General features: G+C 53.5%; 7 protein-coding genes across 7 annotated transcripts; 3 read left to right on the plus strand and 4 right to left on the minus strand.

Annotated features, from left to right (window-relative positions):
- Positions 1 to 1,163: 1,163 nt before the first annotated feature.
- lcb2 (putative serine palmitoyltransferase 2) lies at positions 1,164 to 3,203 on the plus strand (the record flags this gene model as incomplete). The annotated part of the gene is made up of 1 exon (XM_025691919.1): positions 1,164 to 3,203. The coding sequence occupies one exon, from the start codon at positions 1,164 to 1,166 to the stop codon at positions 3,201 to 3,203; it is 2,040 nt and encodes a 679-aa protein (XP_025549602.1).
- Positions 3,204 to 3,380: 177 nt separating this feature from the next.
- On the plus strand, positions 3,381 to 3,905 carry BO97DRAFT_126160 (uncharacterized protein). The gene has a single exon (XM_025690006.1). It carries the CDS (start codon positions 3,557 to 3,559, stop codon positions 3,821 to 3,823), a length of 267 nt encoding a protein of 88 aa, XP_025549603.1. The 5' UTR covers positions 3,381 to 3,556; the 3' UTR covers positions 3,824 to 3,905.
- A 978-nt stretch (positions 3,906 to 4,883) lies between these two features.
- On the minus strand, positions 4,884 to 6,179 carry BO97DRAFT_415983 (PQ-loop repeat-containing protein; the record flags this gene model as incomplete). Its single annotated transcript, XM_025696417.1, has 1 exon — positions 4,884 to 6,179. The coding sequence occupies one exon, from the start codon at positions 6,177 to 6,179 to the stop codon at positions 4,884 to 4,886; it is 1,296 nt and encodes a 431-aa protein (XP_025549604.1).
- A 1,456-nt stretch (positions 6,180 to 7,635) lies between these two features.
- BO97DRAFT_406935 (uncharacterized protein) lies at positions 7,636 to 8,171 on the minus strand. Its single transcript, XM_025695536.1, has one exon. It carries the CDS (start codon positions 8,122 to 8,124, stop codon positions 7,774 to 7,776), a length of 351 nt encoding a protein of 116 aa, XP_025549605.1. The 5' UTR covers positions 8,125 to 8,171; the 3' UTR covers positions 7,636 to 7,773.
- A 1,397-nt stretch (positions 8,172 to 9,568) lies between these two features.
- On the minus strand, positions 9,569 to 12,435 carry BO97DRAFT_444658 (uncharacterized protein; the record flags this gene model as incomplete). Its single annotated transcript, XM_025698478.1, has 7 exons — positions 12,149 to 12,435; positions 11,731 to 12,087; positions 11,481 to 11,633; positions 11,359 to 11,432; positions 10,942 to 11,305; positions 10,739 to 10,893; positions 9,569 to 10,690 (listed from the first exon to the last, which is right to left on the minus strand). Exons 1-7 carry the CDS (start codon positions 12,174 to 12,176, stop codon positions 9,569 to 9,571), a joined length of 2,253 nt encoding a protein of 750 aa, XP_025549606.1. The 5' UTR covers positions 12,177 to 12,435.
- Positions 12,436 to 13,405: 970 nt separating this feature from the next.
- Positions 13,406 to 15,744, plus strand: BO97DRAFT_126193 (kinase-like protein). The gene has a single exon (XM_025690007.1). It carries the CDS (start codon positions 13,687 to 13,689, stop codon positions 15,610 to 15,612), a length of 1,926 nt encoding a protein of 641 aa, XP_025549607.1. The 5' UTR covers positions 13,406 to 13,686; the 3' UTR covers positions 15,613 to 15,744.
- A 351-nt stretch (positions 15,745 to 16,095) lies between these two features.
- BO97DRAFT_471724 (mitochondrial 54S ribosomal protein uL15m) lies at positions 16,096 to 17,570 on the minus strand. The gene is made up of 2 exons (XM_025700063.1): positions 17,110 to 17,570; positions 16,096 to 16,940 (listed from the first exon to the last, which is right to left on the minus strand). Exons 1-2 carry the CDS (start codon positions 17,475 to 17,477, stop codon positions 16,217 to 16,219), a joined length of 1,092 nt encoding a protein of 363 aa, XP_025549608.1. The 5' UTR covers positions 17,478 to 17,570; the 3' UTR covers positions 16,096 to 16,216.
- Between the last annotated feature and the right edge of the window lie 151 nt (positions 17,571 to 17,721).

The raw sequence follows: 17,721 nt of genomic DNA on the forward strand, positions 1-17,721 counted from the left end.
GTAGTTCAGGTTCATCGAGTCAACCACCTTGCGTTGCCCCTTTCTTTAATCTCTCACAGCCGAAAAGGGAAGAGAAATAAGAATACTAAGAAAAAGGAAAAAAAAAAAAGAAAAGATAGACAGGGCTAGTAAAGTGATAGTTAGATGACCAGAACATTACCAAAGCATTACCCGCTTTCCAGACACCGAAACCCCCAGTGAGGGTCTTAAGTTACCGTTCCGTGACATCCGCTTACTACTTCTTGTAAAGGAAAAAAAAGGTGAGAAGAAAAAAGAAAGACCCTCAATGACCCAAAAGGACCGAAAAAGACCCATCGGGGCGTGCTGGGAAGATGCAACGCTTATTCTGTTTATTCTCATTAGTTCCTCATTAATATCATTGGTAATGGTTTGATGTGACCGTGGGTTCTGCTGCACAAATCAATCAGCTCTCGACCTTTTTTCAGGAACGAGTCCCTCCCGAGTTGTTCGACTCGACTAGTCACTACAGAGTACTAACTACAGTGTGTTCCCACCTTCTCTCCTCTCCTCTCTTCTCCTCTTCTTCCGCTGACACCACCACCACCACCACCACCACCACCTCCCACTACTTTTTACACCCCGTCTTCTCTTTCGCCCCTCATCTTCATCGGCACTCCCTTCCTATCTGTCGTCCTGTCTTCGTGGAAGCTCTTCTGGTTTTGGGGATTCGTAAGCCAGTTATTCGCTGCAGGGCTCCGCCTCCTGCCATTGTCGCTCCACGTGCAAAAGGTACGTACGTGACTGATCATCTCAGATTCTCCGCAGCCCACTTCTCGATTCACTCTCCTTTTTCTCATGGCTGCTTCTCCTTTTAATTTCTTCTACTCTAACCCCGTACATTTGCTTGCGCTGCGCGCTTTCTGCTTGTCTGACCACTTCGCGCCACTTTTCATTGCCCAAGTTACTGACCAAGCCCGCAAAGGCCATTTAGGTGGACGTCGTACGATCGCCGTTGGTCACTTGTACCAAGTGAACATACCAAGGAGTTCGGGCAACAGAAGTCGAAGGAGTAGTCCTTGCCTTTAGTCGAAGAGTTGACAGTGTTGTCGACCAGGTGGTTCTTGCCGTCTCCAGCCGTCTGCGCTGTTCCTCCTATTGAAACCGCACGATCCTCCGTGTTTCTGTCCGGCTGCTTCCTTGCGATGCCTCGTCGAGCTGCCGGTCCTTCTCTTACCAACGATCCTTCCAACGCTCCCTTTTCTTCCTCCGCTTCTGCCAAGGGCGGCATTGCCATCAAGGCGCCCACTGCGAAGCCTAGTCGCCTAAGTCAACTATTCTCTACCTCTCCCAAGTCCAGGGCCGAGTCTCAGACTGCGCAGGCCGCTGTCCAGTCGGTCAGTGGGACTTCTCACCCTAATACGGTCGCACCACCGATCAGCTCAGCCTCTCTGTCGCTTCCTACGATATCTCTCTCTACGGCAACCGCGGGAAACCCCAACATGGATGAGCCTCCAACCACGTTATTCCAGCCCCCGTCGCCGGAAGAGGCTCGTCGGCTGGCCAAGCAGCATGCCCAATTCGGACCAATCGGCCATCACAGTCACCGCTATTCCAGCCGACATCCTGGCGGTCCTTTCCCGGAGCCTATAATGGACGAGCCGCCCTATTATTATCTTCTGACGACCTATATCAGTTATCTCATCCTCATTGCGTTCGGACACGTGCGCGACTTCTTCGGTAAACGGTTCCGCGAAGAGAATTACCGTCATCTGAAGGCCCGGAATGGTTATGGAGCCCTCAACAGCGATTTTGACAATTTTTACGTGCGCCGCCTCAAGCTGCGTATCAACGACTGTTTTGAACGGCCAGTGACCGGAGTGCCCGGACGGTACATTACGCTGATTGACCGGGCCACAGACGACCACAACAGACACTTTTATCTGACTGGAACGACCACCGACACACTGAACCTGAGCTCGTACAACTACTTGGGTTTCGCCCAATCAGAAGGTCCCTGTGCCGACATCGCCGAGGATACGCTTAGAAAGTACGGAATTGTTTCGCCAAGCACTCGCGCTGAAACTGGTACGCAAGATCTCCATGTCGAGTGTGAAGATTTGGTCGCCAAATTTGTGGGTAAAGAAGCCTCCATGGTTTTCTCGATGGGTTTCGGAACAAATGCGAATATCTTTCCGGCTCTCGTCAACAAGGGCTGCTTGATTATCTCGGACGAGCTGAACCATGCATCAATCCGTTTCGGTGCCCGTCTCTCGGGCGCTTCCATCGCTATGTTTAAGCACAACGACATGCGGGATCTCGAGGCAAAACTACGTGAGGCGATCAGTCAAGGACAGCCACGTACCCATCGCCCATGGAAGAAGATTTTGGTTGTGGTGGAAGGTCTCTACTCCATGGAGGGATCGATGTGCAACCTTCCTGGCTTGATTGCGTTGAAGAGACGCTACAAGTACAATCTGTTCATTGATGAGGCGCACTCCATCGGTGCCGTCGGGCCCCGAGGTCGTGGAGTCTGTGATTATTTCAATATCGATACCGAGGAGGTAGATGTTCTTATGGGCACGCTCACCAAGTCCTTCGGTGCCAACGGTGGCTACATTGCTGCGGATAAGAGCATGATTGATAAGCTGCGAGCCACGAACTCCGGCGTCTTCTATGGAGAGGCACCCGCTCCAGCCGTTCTGGCTCAGATCATGTCAGCTCTGCGACTGATCCAGGGCGAAGTCGTCCCTGGTCAGGGCGAGGAGCGACTACAGCGCTTGGCCTTCAACTCTCGGTATCTGCGCCTGGGGCTGAAGCGTCTTGGCTTTATAGTGTATGGCCACGACGACTCGCCGATTATCCCTGTACTCCTCTTTAACCCTGCCAAGATGCCTGCCTTCTCTCATGAGATGTTGAAGCGGAAGATCTCGGTGGTTGTTGTGGGCTATCCAGCCACACCGTTGGTCTCGTCTCGTGCTCGTTTCTGTGTGTCTGCGGCGCACACTAAGGAAGACCTTGATCGCATTTTGACAGCCTGTGATGAGATCGGCAATGTTCTGCAACTCAAGTTTTCCACGGGCATTGCGGGTGGTGCTCTGCCGGCAAATGAGGAGCTGACTCCCCCTCCCGAGATGGAGAAGGCATGGCATCGCAAGCGGACTCCCAGGGTTGTGCCTCCCAGGTGGCCGATTGAGGATGTTATCAGACGGGGTGTACAAGATGTCAAATCGCCTCTGTTTTAAATCATCATTCCCTTTCTCTTGCCTGGGGGAGCTACCGTGTCTGTCTTAGGCTGCTGACTGGTCTGGAAACTCGAATCTGTCAGTCAATATGAAACCGGTTGCTGTTGCATATACGTTCAGAGTTCTTCAGGTACATTTTTTCCCACCACCGGTCCTCTGCTTTGCTGCCGGTCATTAAATGCCGCATGTCGCTGGTCGATCTGAGGCAGTCTCTTCAAACCCCCTAACTGTGTATCATTAGCCAAACCTACAAATGTCGCACTTATGTTCTTTTCCCCCTTATCTGGCTCCTTTCTTATGCACAGACAAGAAAAAAGGGTTCCATGAAATGAACGGGGTTTCATCGTGCGCTCATGGATCCGGATATATTGCATTTCCCTTGTGCTCTTTCTTCTTCTTCGTGTTCTTCTTTTGCCCTTCCATTATTGCACGGAACCCTTGGTTGTGTACATGATTTCAACGTCTCTTTCACAAATTCGTCTCTTCCCCAAATTCTACCTGTTGACCTTGTCTTGCCTCGCCCCCTCTTTCTCCCTCCTGATTTGTTGGACGCTGTTCTTGCTAACTCCGTCCACCTCTCGTCCAGCCCAAGGACAAGAGCGCCGGCCCTGAGCGAGTGATCGATGGCTTTTCTATTTTTCTATGCCTCCGAACTGTCTACATATTCGATCACAGCGCAGGGAAGGGAAGGGAGGGCGGGAGGGAGGGGGTGGGGTGAACTGTACCTACCTACCTACCTATCTATGTTTTATAAAACTAATGAGAATGATGATGAGCGAAGGGGAATCGGGAGCGCAGATTGGTGCTTGTTCTTTTTTTTGATGGGGAGAGGGAACTCTGGGTGGGATGTAATACAGTGAGTGGGTGGGTGAATTATTAATTGAATGATTGATTGATCTTAAAGATTTGATTTGTTTCATAGCCTTTCGGGTGACGGAGATAATGAAGGTCGGTACGAAGAATGGCCTTTCTTGCCCAAGGCATAATGGATCTTGTTCGAACATGATGTGTCATATCATTCTATCTTTATCTCGAATTCCTCGTTGAGGGATCTAGATCTAAGTAGTAGAGTATAGGTAACTAGCCACTAAGATACCTTGAACCATGGAGATAAATTGCCTCTTCCATCCTGTCTGTCTCACAGCGGGTATAATGTATAATGTATAATGTATAATGTATGATGTATGATGTATAGAGCAGGCTAATATCGTTCGCGAAAGAAGATGAATCTGTCTGGAAAATGTGAAACACGCCAATCGTGAAAACCTCTATGCAGTAGAAGAAGGGAATAGACCCCAGTTCAAAAGATCGTAAAAGACCGCAATGCCATGAACCCCGTGTAAATATGCCGCAAACCAAAAATCCCAAACAAATAACGCCGCTAAAATGAAATCGTAGTATATGGTCTGAGGCTGGTAGGTTGCGCGAGGTAACCAGAAAATAAAAAAAGAAAAATAAGCCGAATAAAAACCCGAAGAACTAATCCTGAAAAGCCGATGGCACGACAACCAAGCTGACAAATGGGGTATGTGTGATATGGTGTAGGCATAAAATCGTGTGATGATCATGTCCAGCTGATATGCAAGAAGGTCCCGAGACTAAAGCTTGCCGGGATATACGGAGGGGGCTGTGTAATGGAACGACGAACAAGGCAGAGGGAGGTTTGAGTAACGTTATATCTCAAACAGTCCCGTATCTCTCGCAGTCATGCTGATGGAGGAGAGCCTGATTCTCGGGGTTGCGCGGCGTGACGACGGCCGAGGAGGACACGGAGGGGATCCAGCCCCTCATCCAGCCGCGAACGCGGGTCCAGTGACTGCGACCATCCTTAGGGTCCTCGACCTCCATGATGGACTCGTCGTCACGGGATCCGTACATCAAGAACTGCACGCCCATGGTGCCGTCGAAGGCGAGGACGCCGAACGCACCGAAGAAGAAGGGGATGGCCCGGCTGACCCACTCGGCGCGGTTGTTGCCGTCGGCGTCTGCCCAGCCGCCGCCGCCGTGCGCGGGGAAGTCGTACCAGGCGTTGGGGTTGGTGAGCAGAGAGGCTGAGTAGAAGAAGTTACCGCTGAAGGCGGCCATGAAGAGCAGCGGAGAGAGGCCCGAGGTGCTCTTCCGGCAGTAGTTCTTGTAGAGCTGGGGCGGCCGCGAGCCGAGGTAGAGGACTGTAGACATCCAGGAGATGATTCGGCCGAGAACTTCGAGGGTGTGCGGAGAGAGACCTGACGTTGTTGCTGCTGCTTCAACCTCGGTAGGGGCAGCATTGGCGAGGACGGCACAGAGCATGGATGCGAGTAGGAGGGTGCGCGGTGAGCCGATAGGCAAACTGGGCCCGCTGCTGCTGGTGCGGATGATGGATCGGCGGGAGGTGCTGTACTTCTCGTTGCTGTAGGACGGGGACTGCCCGTTGGGAGTGCCGATGGTTGGCTCTTTGAGGTCCTTCATGTCTTTGGGGGTCGACACGGGAATGCCTCCCGGATGCGGTGTATGGCGGATCGAGTCGTCCTCCGAGAAGGAGACACCCTCCAGAATGCCCCCGGTTCCATTATCATAGTGGGAGTGTGACAGGACGCCGTAGCCGTCTTGTCCGCGTCGATAGATTGTGTACCAGAAGTACTGGAAGACTAGCGTGACATCGACAAAGACGTAGTAACCGGCTACGATCACTTGCCAGGCGGCCTGTCGGGTGAGCAAGGCGCCTAGGAGATTGCACGCGTCACCTAGACACCACTCGACCAGAAAGAACAGCGATAGCCCGGAGGTTGACTGGAGTTGGATGTTCTTATAGATCTGAGGGAGCTGTGCGAATAGCCACGAGACTATGCTGAAAGTGCCCAAGAGGGAGGATAGAAAGGCTAGCGGAGTCGGTACGCAGACGTGAAGGTAGGAGGAAACGGCCGCGAGAAATGGAGAGGTTGGTTCGCAGTGCTGGGGCAGCGCGGGTTGGATATATTGTATCAAGGGGGACAGCATGGTTTGAATGGGATGGTGTTCTCTAATCCGGACCGACTGAAGGGACCGGGGGAGTCTTTATTTGAGGAGCTGTCGGTTGGGCAGCTGTGTTGAGGGCCCGTCGGAGGAGGGAATTGATATGATAAGATGGGGTGATAAGGAGAGATAGATAGGGCTGTAGTTCTATGGGGTGCGGGCAAAGACTAAGTCAAGGAATGAGTGACAAAGATGTCTGTCTAAAGAAGAGATAGAGTTTGAAAGAGAAGGGGAAGGGGAAAGGAAGGAAAGAAAAGAGAGAGAGAGGGAGGAGGAGAGGAAGAGGAGGAGAGGAAAGGGGAATGAATGACTGAAAGAGGGAATGGGGAAGGAATGCAATGGCTGATAGAGAGAGAGACAAACGGAGAAGGGAAAGAGTCACAATTGGGGATGGAGTCACGAGTCCGGATAACCTTTTGGGAGCCTATCGTCAGCCTGTGATTGGTGTCTCGGACCAGAGTCGGAACCCGTCCCTGCCTGACTAAATCCAATCAATAATGCAGCTGACTGTCGATCTTGGATAAATGAATTGAATGAATGACGGGGTCATTCTCTCTCTCTCTCTTTCCCTCCTCTTTATTCGTATCTCCCTTCCTATCTCTTTCTCTCTCCTCCACAACCTCCCCCCTCCTTCCTCTCTCATCCACCAACATCCTGCCAGCAACCTGACCCAGACAGGATGATCCATGCTCACCAACTCTATCCCAGATCGGATCGGGCTTTCTCAAGGCAGAAGATGGGGATTCCCATGGATGCGGAGCCCCGTTCTTCGGCATCTTTTGACCCACTGCACCCACTGTCTGCCCTACTATGACTGTACGCTTTCGTTCTCGCCAAGCACTCTCACTGCCTCATTCTTTGCCCCGGTTGCATTGTGCACTGTGCAAGATAAAGACAGGTTATGTACTGTACTCGATGATGGCATGGATTATCCCTTTCTGGTGGCAACAGGGACCTTTCTTCAGCTCCACGTCATCCCGCCAGCAGACGAGCTTTCCTCAGCTTCTTCTCAGACTGTCTGACTGTATGCTTGCTGTCTCGTAATCCACCAACTCAGTAAAACAGCCCTGACAGACGTGGAGAAACCGGACATAAGCTGCGCCTCCAGACGACCAAGCCACCGATGAGAGATGTCATTCTGGCTCAATTGATTAAACCCAATGCGTAGCTGTAAACCACTCTACTACTTATAAAAAGGGTTGTGTGCATTGTTTACCACAATCTCCTTTCGCGATTGACTGGTGTGGTTGACAGGAGGCTATCCCCAGCTCTGATTCAGCCACCGAGCCAGGGTCGCAGTGGCGCTATGGAAACTGCTGCAAGGCACCGCCCGCAACCCATGAGCATATCCTTCATCATTGTATAAGTCATCGGCCTCAACCCATACACAATCACAATCAATAACTACTGCCCCTCATCCCCCTCATTCCCCTCCCTCTCTCCTAAAGCATCCCGGGGGAGAACCCCCGGACCCCCCTTTTCTTTCAGCTTCCCAAGCACCTCAATTCTATATCAGTAGAATAAGCGTTTCCGGGGGTTCTCCCCCGGACCCCCCTTTTCTTTCAGCTTCCCAGGCACCTCAACCCTCTGACTGGAGATATAAGCATCCAGACTCAATCCTCCATAGACCCCTCCGCAGACCCAGACCCAGAAACGCTCCTCCTCGACCGACTCCGATGATGGCGATGCCGATGATGATGGTGGTGATGGTGGTGATGATGCCCATGTCCATGCCCATGCTCATGCCCATGATGATGACTATGGTGGTGACTATGGTGACTATGACTACTACTCCGATGACTATAGTGACTGCCACGCTCATCGTCACTGCCCCCTGCGTGCGTACCGCTCCCAGCATACGTACTCCCAGCACCACCATAAGTACTCCCCCCAGCACCATAACCACTCCCACTGTATCCACTCCCCCCATAAGCAGTACCCCCAGCACCATAACCACTCCCACTCCCACTCTCCCCCTCCCCCTCCCCCTCACCGTTCTCCTTCCCCTTCCCCTTCAACCGATCCTCCACAAAACTCCCCAATAGCGCCCCGCCCACCGCCCCAAGGAACCCATGCTTCTGCTTCCGACCGAAAAGATACCCCGTCGTGCCGCCGAGCAGCGCGCCGCCGAGGCCGCGGTCTGTAGCCTCGTTGTCGTTGCCATCACCATCACCATCAGCCCCCTGCTCAGCAGTACGGTGGTGCTCGGGGGTATCATCAGGGTGTTGATTGCTAGTCCCATTATTAGTTTCAGTTTAGCTTCGCTTCAATTCACACATCCAGACATGCAAGCTGGATGGGATAGTGCAGGAAGAAACTCACTAGTACTCCGCATTACTGCCCTGGCGCTGGAGCTGTTCGTATTGCGGGGGACCTAGATGGTTTGGGGTTGGGTTGTGAGGGGTGGGGGGTTGATCTGGGTATTGTGCGGGGGCATGATCGGGGTATTGAGCTGGATAATCTGGATACTGGGTTGGAGGAGCAGGCCAGGGTTCGTTGCTGTCCGGGTGGGAGCGTGGGATCTGATTTATGTCGTGGTAGCTGTAGGTTGGATCTGTTGCTGGTGGTAGAGGGGGCTGGTTGTATGCTGATGCTGGGTGGGCGTTGTAATCGTAGTTGTAATCGTATACAGGTAGCGGGGGCGGCGGGGGTGGGGAGTATGGGTCGGACATGATGAGCGGTCTGCTTGTCGGGTTGAAGTTGAAGTTGAATGTGAAGAGAGAGACAGTAAGGCTGGCTGTAGGTGGATCAGCGTACGATGGAATTGTGCTGGTTCTTATTCTTATGCATCATTAACTCTGGTCGGGCATGACATGGCACTGACATGGAGGGCAGCTGACCCTTCCGCGCGACAGCCTTGCCGGCCTCACGAGATGCTGCCCGCTGCCTGCTTAGTTCTCGACTTCGGTAGTCAACGAGTTCAAGTCAGATCACATTGATGAAGCATACGGATATCATGCAAATACTTCCATTCAAATACAATATGCCAGTGAACATCTCTTCATAAGGTTAAACAAAAAAAGAAACTACAGGATGTTAGAAACCACCTGCAGTTCGGGGTATCCCAGCAGCCTTATACATGTAGGCTGGAAAGAAGAACGAAGCAAACAGTCAGTCATGAACTACTGAGACTGACACGAACAGCATGCGAAACAAAGGAAATCAAAAAGATGCGGTCCTCTAGGTCTCGGCCCGCTCCGAAACCACCTTCGTGGTGCACAATCAATTGAGCGGCAACAGAACAGTGCCAGACAATCCATATCCATGCGTCCAGCACATGGTAAGCTCCTGGCCTATGGGTGAGTTAGGTGTCTCTGCAAGCCAGACCCGAAATCGCTCACAACAGGCATCAAGCCTGAGACCAGGCATCGGTGCTACTTGCTAGCTGACTCCCGCACTCTTCGACCGACCCATTCAGCCAGCATGGAATCAAGCTGGCTACTCATCTCCCGGAGCCGCTTGCTCTCTTCTTTGAAAAGACAACCGGTGATGGGGTGATCAGGACCGGCAGGGGGAATATTAGAGTTGTCGTGGACGATGATGAACAAATCGCGAATGTCATTCTCATCGTCCAGGTATGATCGCAAGCTCGCATCACTCCAAGTAGGAGTAGGCGCTGATACATTGCTAAATGAGGAAGAACGAACATCGATGCCTCTACTGTCGCGCTGACTGGTGACAGGAGACATGGGAGGGGAGACCGACACGATAGAGTGTCTCGCCGGATTGGAGAAATCCGTCCCCAAGGTGGGTGCAATGGGCGAGATCGGGGGCTCTTCCATCGAGCCACTGACAGGAGAGTCAAATCGCTGGTTTTGATAATCCAGCTGTCTCGGTTGGAATCGCTGGGGAGGAGATGCTACCGAACGCTGCGAGTACGCTACATTCTCAGACGCATCCTGCCAGTCGCCGTGCGACTCCACGGGTGATGTGATTTGATCCTGTGGTTCAGGTTGAGACGGCACCATCTTCTTCGCAGGGCTCGGCACACGAGCGGAAGACATCATGATCTCCTGACTATCATCAAACGGACCCAGTGGCGGTGACGACGGAATATCATCCGCTTCTTCAGAGGTGACTTGTCGGATGGTCTGGTCCGGTTTGGTGCTCATCGCCGACTTGATGTTCTTGTCGATGCTAGTAGGCTCTTGTTCACGAGAGAAATCCTGCTTAATTGGAGAGAGGGCCACCGGAGGCTGCTTCTGCAGCTTACTGGTCTGCCTCTGCGCCACCAGCTGCTTGGGGGATCGAGCTTCAGGGGAAACAGGCGAGGGGACTGATTCCAGAGATGTTTTCGGCTGAGGCGATGAGCGGGAAAACTCGTTCGAGTTCTTCTCGGCCTCTTCCGTCTCGTCGTCGTGGGATTTGGTCTTCTTGTCCTTCCTTTTGAAAAGGCCACTAAGCATTCCGGACTTCTTGTCTTTGCGCTTCTTATCCTCTCTACTCTTATCAATCGCGCTGAGGGTCTTGTCGATGTTCTCTAAGCTACCGCGGCCCTGTTATAGGTTAATATGCATTCAGCGGGGTGGCAGCAGATGACCTACTTCGTTCGCCTCGCCAGAGAGACCACTACTACCGATTTCGTCTCGGAGGAGGTTGGGCGTCAAGGAAATCTTCTTTGTCTCCACGGTATCGTCTCTGAAGAAGGAATCGGTGTTGCGAACGGTACCATTTCGCGACCGGCTCACATTGTTATCGGCTGGGATCCCGTTAGCAAGTCTCCCAGAGAACAGATTGAGACACCCACCGTCAGGCTCAAGAAGCTCCTGGCTAGAACGTTGCTTGACAGGACTGTTCCCAGCTGGCTCATCCGTCTCATCGACGCTGCCATCTTCGGTTCCCTTGTCTCGCTGCGACTTTGTTCTCAGTGGCTGGACGATGATGTCTTCATTGTGGCCATCGTGCGAATCGTCCGCCTCCGCTCGCGAGCCGTCTTCATCGTTGAAGGATGCCGCGTCGTCCAAGTCCTCGTCGCTGGAGTAATCGACATCAGACGCTTCGATATATGTTGGAGCGGTGAACTGGACGTTTCTGGTTGTTCTGCGGCGCACCGCCCTCATCAGTGGGTTCTTCGACTTTTCCGAATTGTCTCCGAGCATGGTTGCGGAAAGCTGGTGGACATTCTATCAGCAAGTGGCACGACTTTGGGAACTGTGACACTCACATCCACATTCCGATGCTTGTTCAATCTAGCCAGTCTCTCGGTCGGAGTTTCAATATGTTCCGCCGGTAGATACCCTGCTTAGTGTTAGTTTCGATTATATCCACACCGGACAAGTGGCCTACCAATGCTGCCGTCCTTGACAATCCGAACGAGCCACCAGTAGCTGTTGCTGTCGTCTAGAAGAACCATGGTATCGCCCTTGGATGCGTTCGCCTGTCCGTCGACGGTCGCGAAGAAGTTGTGCAGCGCATAGACGAATTCGAAGTCGATATCCTCTGGGGTTCAGGTCAGTCTCCCGCGCGAGTGAAATCTAAACGGCAGGGGGCTGCATAATGGTGGTCGGCACCGAACATCACAGCCTGGTCAACATACCATCGTCAATGGATGGAGAACTCGAGATCTTGTCCATCATATCATCATCCAGCATGTCGTCACTTTCTCCATCGGCCAGGTCGCCTTCTTCCGATTCACCCACGAGGTCGCGGTGGTGATCTATATCTTCGATCTCGTCGTCATCGTCATCGTCGTCGTAGATATCGATCCCATCGGCGCGATCGTCACTGGGGTGGCCGTCATGGGTGCACGGGCCTTGCATCATTTCAGCTTGGGTGTCCTGGTCGGCCTGGCGGAGAGCTTGTTCCTGGTGGGGGGCAATGCCCGCAGAGTTCATGGGTTGTTTGGAGTGGTCCTTGGCGGAAGGGGCATGCTGGTCCTGAAGGTCCATGGTATCTATCATTGGAGATTTACTGATCAGCGCGGAGTCCATCTGACTTCCACTAGTTGCACATACCGGCCCGCACAATCCGAGGTCTCGTCATCTTGAGAATGTTTGTGGTTGCGAAACCACTGGTCGGGATGGAAATTGGGTTGGATTTTTAAGGCGAAAGAACGACTTGTGGAATCATGAACATTGGCATTGAATCCAGGCGATGAAGGTATCTTGGTACTGCGCAGCGTCCCGGTGCAGCTCGAAGGGAAGGAAAGTGAAAGACCGATAGCCGGGAAAGCGTTATGACAGAGAAGAATGGAATTGCTATTCCAGGTCACGAAAGAGCGAAGACGACGGCCACGAGGAGCAACCGTTGACGGCGGGGGTGGGTACCGTACCAGGGGGAGGGGAGGAGGGAGGAGTTCGTCGGGCAAACAAGGACGAAAAGGAACGACTTCCAGAGCGGGTCAAGCACAAAGCAAAAACAAAGTCAAGGAAAGGGAAGGGAAGGGAAGGGAAGGGAAAACAACAACAGCCCGAACACCGATGTTGATTGGGACGAAGGGAAATTAGGGGAGGGATGGAAACCAAAGTTGCAGGCCCAACGCAGCGCAAGGCAACGCAACGCAACGAGTTTCCCCGGACGGGCACTTTGATGAGAGCATGCGAGAGAAAAGGGGAGGTGCCTCAAACAAGCGCCCCTTGCGCGCGCTTATCCACCGCTGGATGACCCATCCCGTGGCGGGACCAGGTCTAGCCTGATGGGGCGACAGCCACAGGGCTCAGGGCTCAGGGTCAGGGCCGATATCTTCAGGTGATAAGGACTCCGGGAAAAGCGATGAACGGGCACTAAGACCAAGACAGACAAGCGTCAGCCCAGCATGAATGGAAGTGGCTGTGAATGGTTGATCGCTTCCGTCACCTTACATTCAAAGTCTGTGCTCACTGACCAGTTGACTGTCAGGCAATGCTCATAATGGACTTGGTCTCCGTCATCACCCGAACTCTGACTCCCACTCTCTTGCCTATTTGGTCCCTTCTTTTTCCGATCTCCCATCGATTTCCTGTCTCTTTCCCGTCTTTCTTTCTCTTCATTCTTTCAAGTCCACCACACCTGCTGGGTTCACCACCACCCCCACCCCCATTTTCTCTCCGGCCTGCAGAAGGATTGCGTTTCCTTCCAGATCAGCTCACCCAGTGACGCTAGACGACCGTTTAGTGCCGTGGGTAGGCTTATTTTAGTTACTACTAAGAGACCGGACAGACGGCATTTCTTCTATTCTCTCTTCCTTTTGAGCTTAGCTCACTCCTATCGGATCGGGACCCTCCGATAAAGTACCCTCTGTACTTCTTACTTTCCTCTCTTCTCCTCTTTTGACACCACCACCACCACCACGGGCCACTCCTACTACTCCCACTCCTCCTCACTCGATAAGATCACTTTTTAAACTCCTTTAAACGCCATACTTACCCGTCTTCTTTCTCTTCCTCTTCCTCATCTTTCATGCGTCTTTCAACCTTATTCTCTCTTTCATCTAGAGATAGAACTATATTCCCCCCCCCTCCTCTTTGTATTCCACTCTTCTCGCTCATATAGACTTCCCGCTCTCGTGGAGGGCATGGCGCAGACAGGAAGACCCCACAACGCACTGGCCGGGTTAAAGCTTGAGACGTCTTTCCAACATTCCCCTCGACCCCGATGGCGGGGTGAGGCTGAAGGCGGAGGAGGAGCGACGGATGGCGACCGTACAAACATCTTTCACGATTATCACCCACCCCGTGGCGGTACTGATCAAGACAGCAGTGACTTGAGTGGCTTGCACTCGGCGACACCCCCCATCTCCGTTCCTCGTCATCATGATCTGCCCCAGCAGGAAGAGGTCAGCTATCCTCACAAGCCAGAGGACGTGCAAGCATCGCCGCTGGACAGCTTTCTGCAAGAGCGCCGCCCTTCTATAAGCTTTGACCCTATCGTGGCCCTGGACTCGGGTCGCTGCCTGCCTCTCGAAGAGCCTCTGGCCGCCGGTCGCCCGCAGAAATTTCAGTCGCGCAGTTCTGGCTTGAGAAACACGCTACGTCAAGAAGACGGGCCCGACGAGAGCGACCGGCAGTCGGAACTCAGTTCCAGTCCTGAAAGGCAGCGACGCCAACGGCCCATCCCCACCGGTTCTTCGCGCGGTAGCTTTCCAGAAGAAGAGGAAAGCGCGATGGCCTCGGAGATCGAACACCCAACCTCTCTCACATCGCAATCGACCGCGTCTCCAGTGACCGATGAGGTCCGGACACCGCCGGAAGGATCCAGAGTGCTCTCGTCGCCCATTTACATGGCATCGCCCGTCCAGGCCTTCGCCTCGCTTGACGACCGCAGCTCGTGGTCGGGCAGTGCCGTGACCCCCTTCGGGAGCAAGGCAAGAGGCCTTCGTCTTTCCACCCGTCAGCGATCGCGCAGATCGACTGCTTCCAGTGGCAAGTCTCCTGCCAGCATGTTCCTCTCGATGTGGAGCACGGGCGGTGAGGAGCCTGCACCGCAGCCCGATGACGAAGGCCAGATGGTCGGGACTGATTATGTCCTGGGGAAGCAGATCGGCTTTGGGGGGTTCAGCACCGTGAAGGAAGCGTACAAGGTCGAGGAGGATGGCAAGACCAAGCACCTTGCGGTTAAAATCGTCAAGAAACAGGTCTCGGGCAAGAGTGAGAAGGAGAACGATGAGGTTCAAGCCGAGTTCGACCACGAAGTCCGAGTCTGGCGCTATCTCAGTCACCCCAACGTCCTGACCCTGGACGCGGTTTACGAGACCGACTATGCTACGTTCTGCTTTACGAAGCTCGCAATCGGCGGCACTCTGTTTGACCTTGTGCGCCAAAACCGGGGCGGCTTGGACCTCAAACTGGCCAAGAAATATTCATACCAGCTTGCCTGTGCATTGCGATATCTGCATGAAGATGCTCGGGTTGTGCACCGCGATATCAAGCTGGAGAATTGTCTGCTGGATCCGACCGTCTCGCCGGATGGAACCGCGATTGCCACTCTGGTCCTTTGTGACTTTGGCATGGCCGAGTGGATGAACACGGACAACGACGGCTCCTCGCCTGATCCTTACGATAATGTTGCGGATCGTCCACCTCCGAAGAATATCGGGCCGGCTGGATCCAGCACAAGCGTTGCGGGAAGCCTCGAGTATGCTTCCCCAGAGCTGCTCCTCTCCACCAATGGAGTGATCCACCCCTCAGTTGATCTCTGGGCGTTCGGAGTCATCGTGTATACTGTTATTGTTGGCTCCCGGCCCTTCCAGGACCCGTTCGCACCCCGCATCCAAAACAATATTCTTAATGGGAACTGGAACCAGCAGGCCGTCCTTGGCGATGAAGGGACGGATGCTCAAACCCGACAGGAAAGGGAGGAGGCACTCGAGGTGATTGAAGGATGTTTGAAGATGGATCCCCATAAACGTTGGACCATCCGTGATGTTCTATGCTCGCGGTGGATGCGGGAGTTCTCTCAGAACGCCGACGGCAGCCCCACTGAGTCTTTTTGGAAACTTTGAGGAATTTTTTCCACTACCTGCCAGTCCCTTGGTCTAGGGCTGCAGAAAAGCCGTGTTGATGGCGCTATACTTATGATTATTAGATGACCACGGCTAGCGCTGCTATGTGCTAGTTCTTCATCCATGATACCCTCTTTTATGTTGACAGCGGGTTCTGATATATTCCGTTTTTGATTTGAGCGCATTTCGGTATACCTCTTTCGTTTTTCGGCTGGATGCTTGGTTTGGTGCATTGAGACAATTTGTTGATGATTGCATGGCGTTATGGTTCCTCAGTGTTTGTATCGATATCCGGGTGGCCGCGTGATTACTGAGGAAAGTATGGTGGAGGAAGGCAGTCTGTCAGAAATCCAGAATGACTCCACTTATTGCATGTTTGCCAGTAGAATGTCTGGCTACTACACATCTAATATGTCCCCGTAGACTTAGAGCCACAACCTTACGCCAGTAGCCCTGGCCCGACAGGACAGAAGCCCAGCTCATAAGCAGAAAAAGAACATCGCATATCCAGATACATACAAACATATTTATACACGAGACAAATACTCAACCAAACAAAACCAGCCCTCTCCCATTCCCCAACCAATCAACCAGTAAGAAAAAACTACCAAAGCCTATTCTCAGGCAGAACCTTCTCCTTCTTAACCCCAGCACTAGACTTCCGCTCAACAGGCGACCGGAAGAACAAACTCGGGCCCTCAAGCGGCTTCAGCAAGTGACTCAGATACCCACGGTGAGCAGGATCACGATAATATTCGATATCCCGACGCTTAGTGGGGTCCGGCAAACGGTAGGTATACCCCATAGCGCGCATGATCTCGCTCTCGACCAGTTGTCCTTGCCCTTGCGCAGCACCAGCCCCATCAGCAGAAACAATGCCCTCAGCAGCCAACAACCCCTGACTCCCGCTCCGTTCCGTCCACGCACTCGACACAAACGGGTGCATCTCGCGCTTCAGGATGCGGAGGATCGCGCTCCGCGTGTAGAAGCGCGTCGTCACGGAGCCGCCTGCTGCTTCTACGGCTGCGATTGCGGCGGTGGAGGCGCGCGAGACGACGAGGTGGATGGGTTGTTTGAGCACGGTCCCTGCCGTAGAAGAGGACTCCGGGGTGGAGGTAGAGGGGGAAGGGGAGGAAGGGGTAAGGACCGCGCCTTTGGCGTCCTTGGGGACCCCCCGCGCGAGCAACTTCACGCCTTCTTTGGTCTTGTGGATGCACCGGGATTGGTACAGTTCGCGGATTGTGATCGGTCGGCTGGGGTCGATGCGGCCCTGGTCGATCCAGGTTTGGATGCGGTCGAGGTTTATGGGGGCGAGGTCGATTGAGTGGCTTCATTTATATTCCAGTTAGCTTTGTTTGGGTGGGTTGTTCTTTGGGGTGGGTTGGGTGGTGGGTGGTATTTTGGAGGAAAGGCAGCTAGCTCAGACTCTGCGAGACACATCCACAGCACGCCATCTCACTGGAACCACCTCCCAGCAAGGGAGCCAAGAGAACATACACATTATCAAACCCCCGCTCACCATGCACCACAATATCCGGCGTGGTGCCTCCGTTGAACCCAGCCGGCACCTTACCGTGCTGCTTCTGACCCTTGTGACCGCGGCCGGACGTCTTTCCCTTCCCCGAGGCCGGACCGCGACCGCGGCGGATGCGCTTGTGGTATGCCCCCGGGGTATCGGATAGCGAGGCCAGGATGTGCGCGTTGCGGGATTGTTGGAAGCCAGCACCGCCGACGCCGAAGAAGAAGGCCAGCGGGTTGGAGGTGATGCTGCCGGGTGCGGGTGCGGTTATGGTGGTAGTGGTCGTCGTCGTCGAGGTAAGGGCTCGCTGCCATTGGAGAGGCAGGAGTTGAAGCCGGGGAGGCATTTTCGGTTTCTGTCGCTGTCTCTCTCTGTGTGTCTCCGTGTATGGGTTGGTCGTCGGGTTGAGGGAGGTTGAGAGAGGTGTGGTGGTGCTGGGACTCCGCGCGGAAACAAAAGAATCAAAAGTTCTTTCCGACGGAGGTTTCGTGGCCTGAGGCAGTACATCCAGATCCCGGAAAAAGGTCGGACCGGACACCCGGAATCCTGTGATTTTGATTGGTGAATTACTGTACTATGAATCTGTACTC

This window comes from Aspergillus homomorphus (genome assembly GCF_003184865.1).
Source record: "Aspergillus homomorphus CBS 101889 unplaced genomic scaffold BO97scaffold_29, whole genome shotgun sequence".
In the NCBI taxonomy this organism is placed as follows: domain Eukaryota; kingdom Fungi; phylum Ascomycota; class Eurotiomycetes; order Eurotiales; family Aspergillaceae; genus Aspergillus; species Aspergillus homomorphus.

Bases quoted from the DNA above. Each gene is read 5' to 3' on its own strand.
- BO97DRAFT_406935 (XM_025695536.1), bottom strand. From the start codon at position 8,124: ATGGGGGGAGTGGATACAGTGGGAGTGGTTATGGTGCTGGGGGGAGTA.
- BO97DRAFT_126160 (XM_025690006.1), top strand. From the start codon at position 3,557: ATGGATCCGGATATATTGCATTTCCCTTGTGCTCTTTCTTCTTCTTCG.
- BO97DRAFT_471724 (XM_025700063.1), bottom strand. From the start codon at position 17,477: ATGCCTCCCCGGCTTCAACTCCTGCCTCTCCAATGGCAGCGAGCCCTT. The intron at 16,941-17,109 runs GTATGTTCTCTT...ATATAAATGAAG, and splicing joins GAGCGGGGGTTTGATAATGT to CCACTCAATCGACCTCGCCC.
- BO97DRAFT_126193 (XM_025690007.1), top strand. From the start codon at position 13,687: ATGGCGCAGACAGGAAGACCCCACAACGCACTGGCCGGGTTAAAGCTT.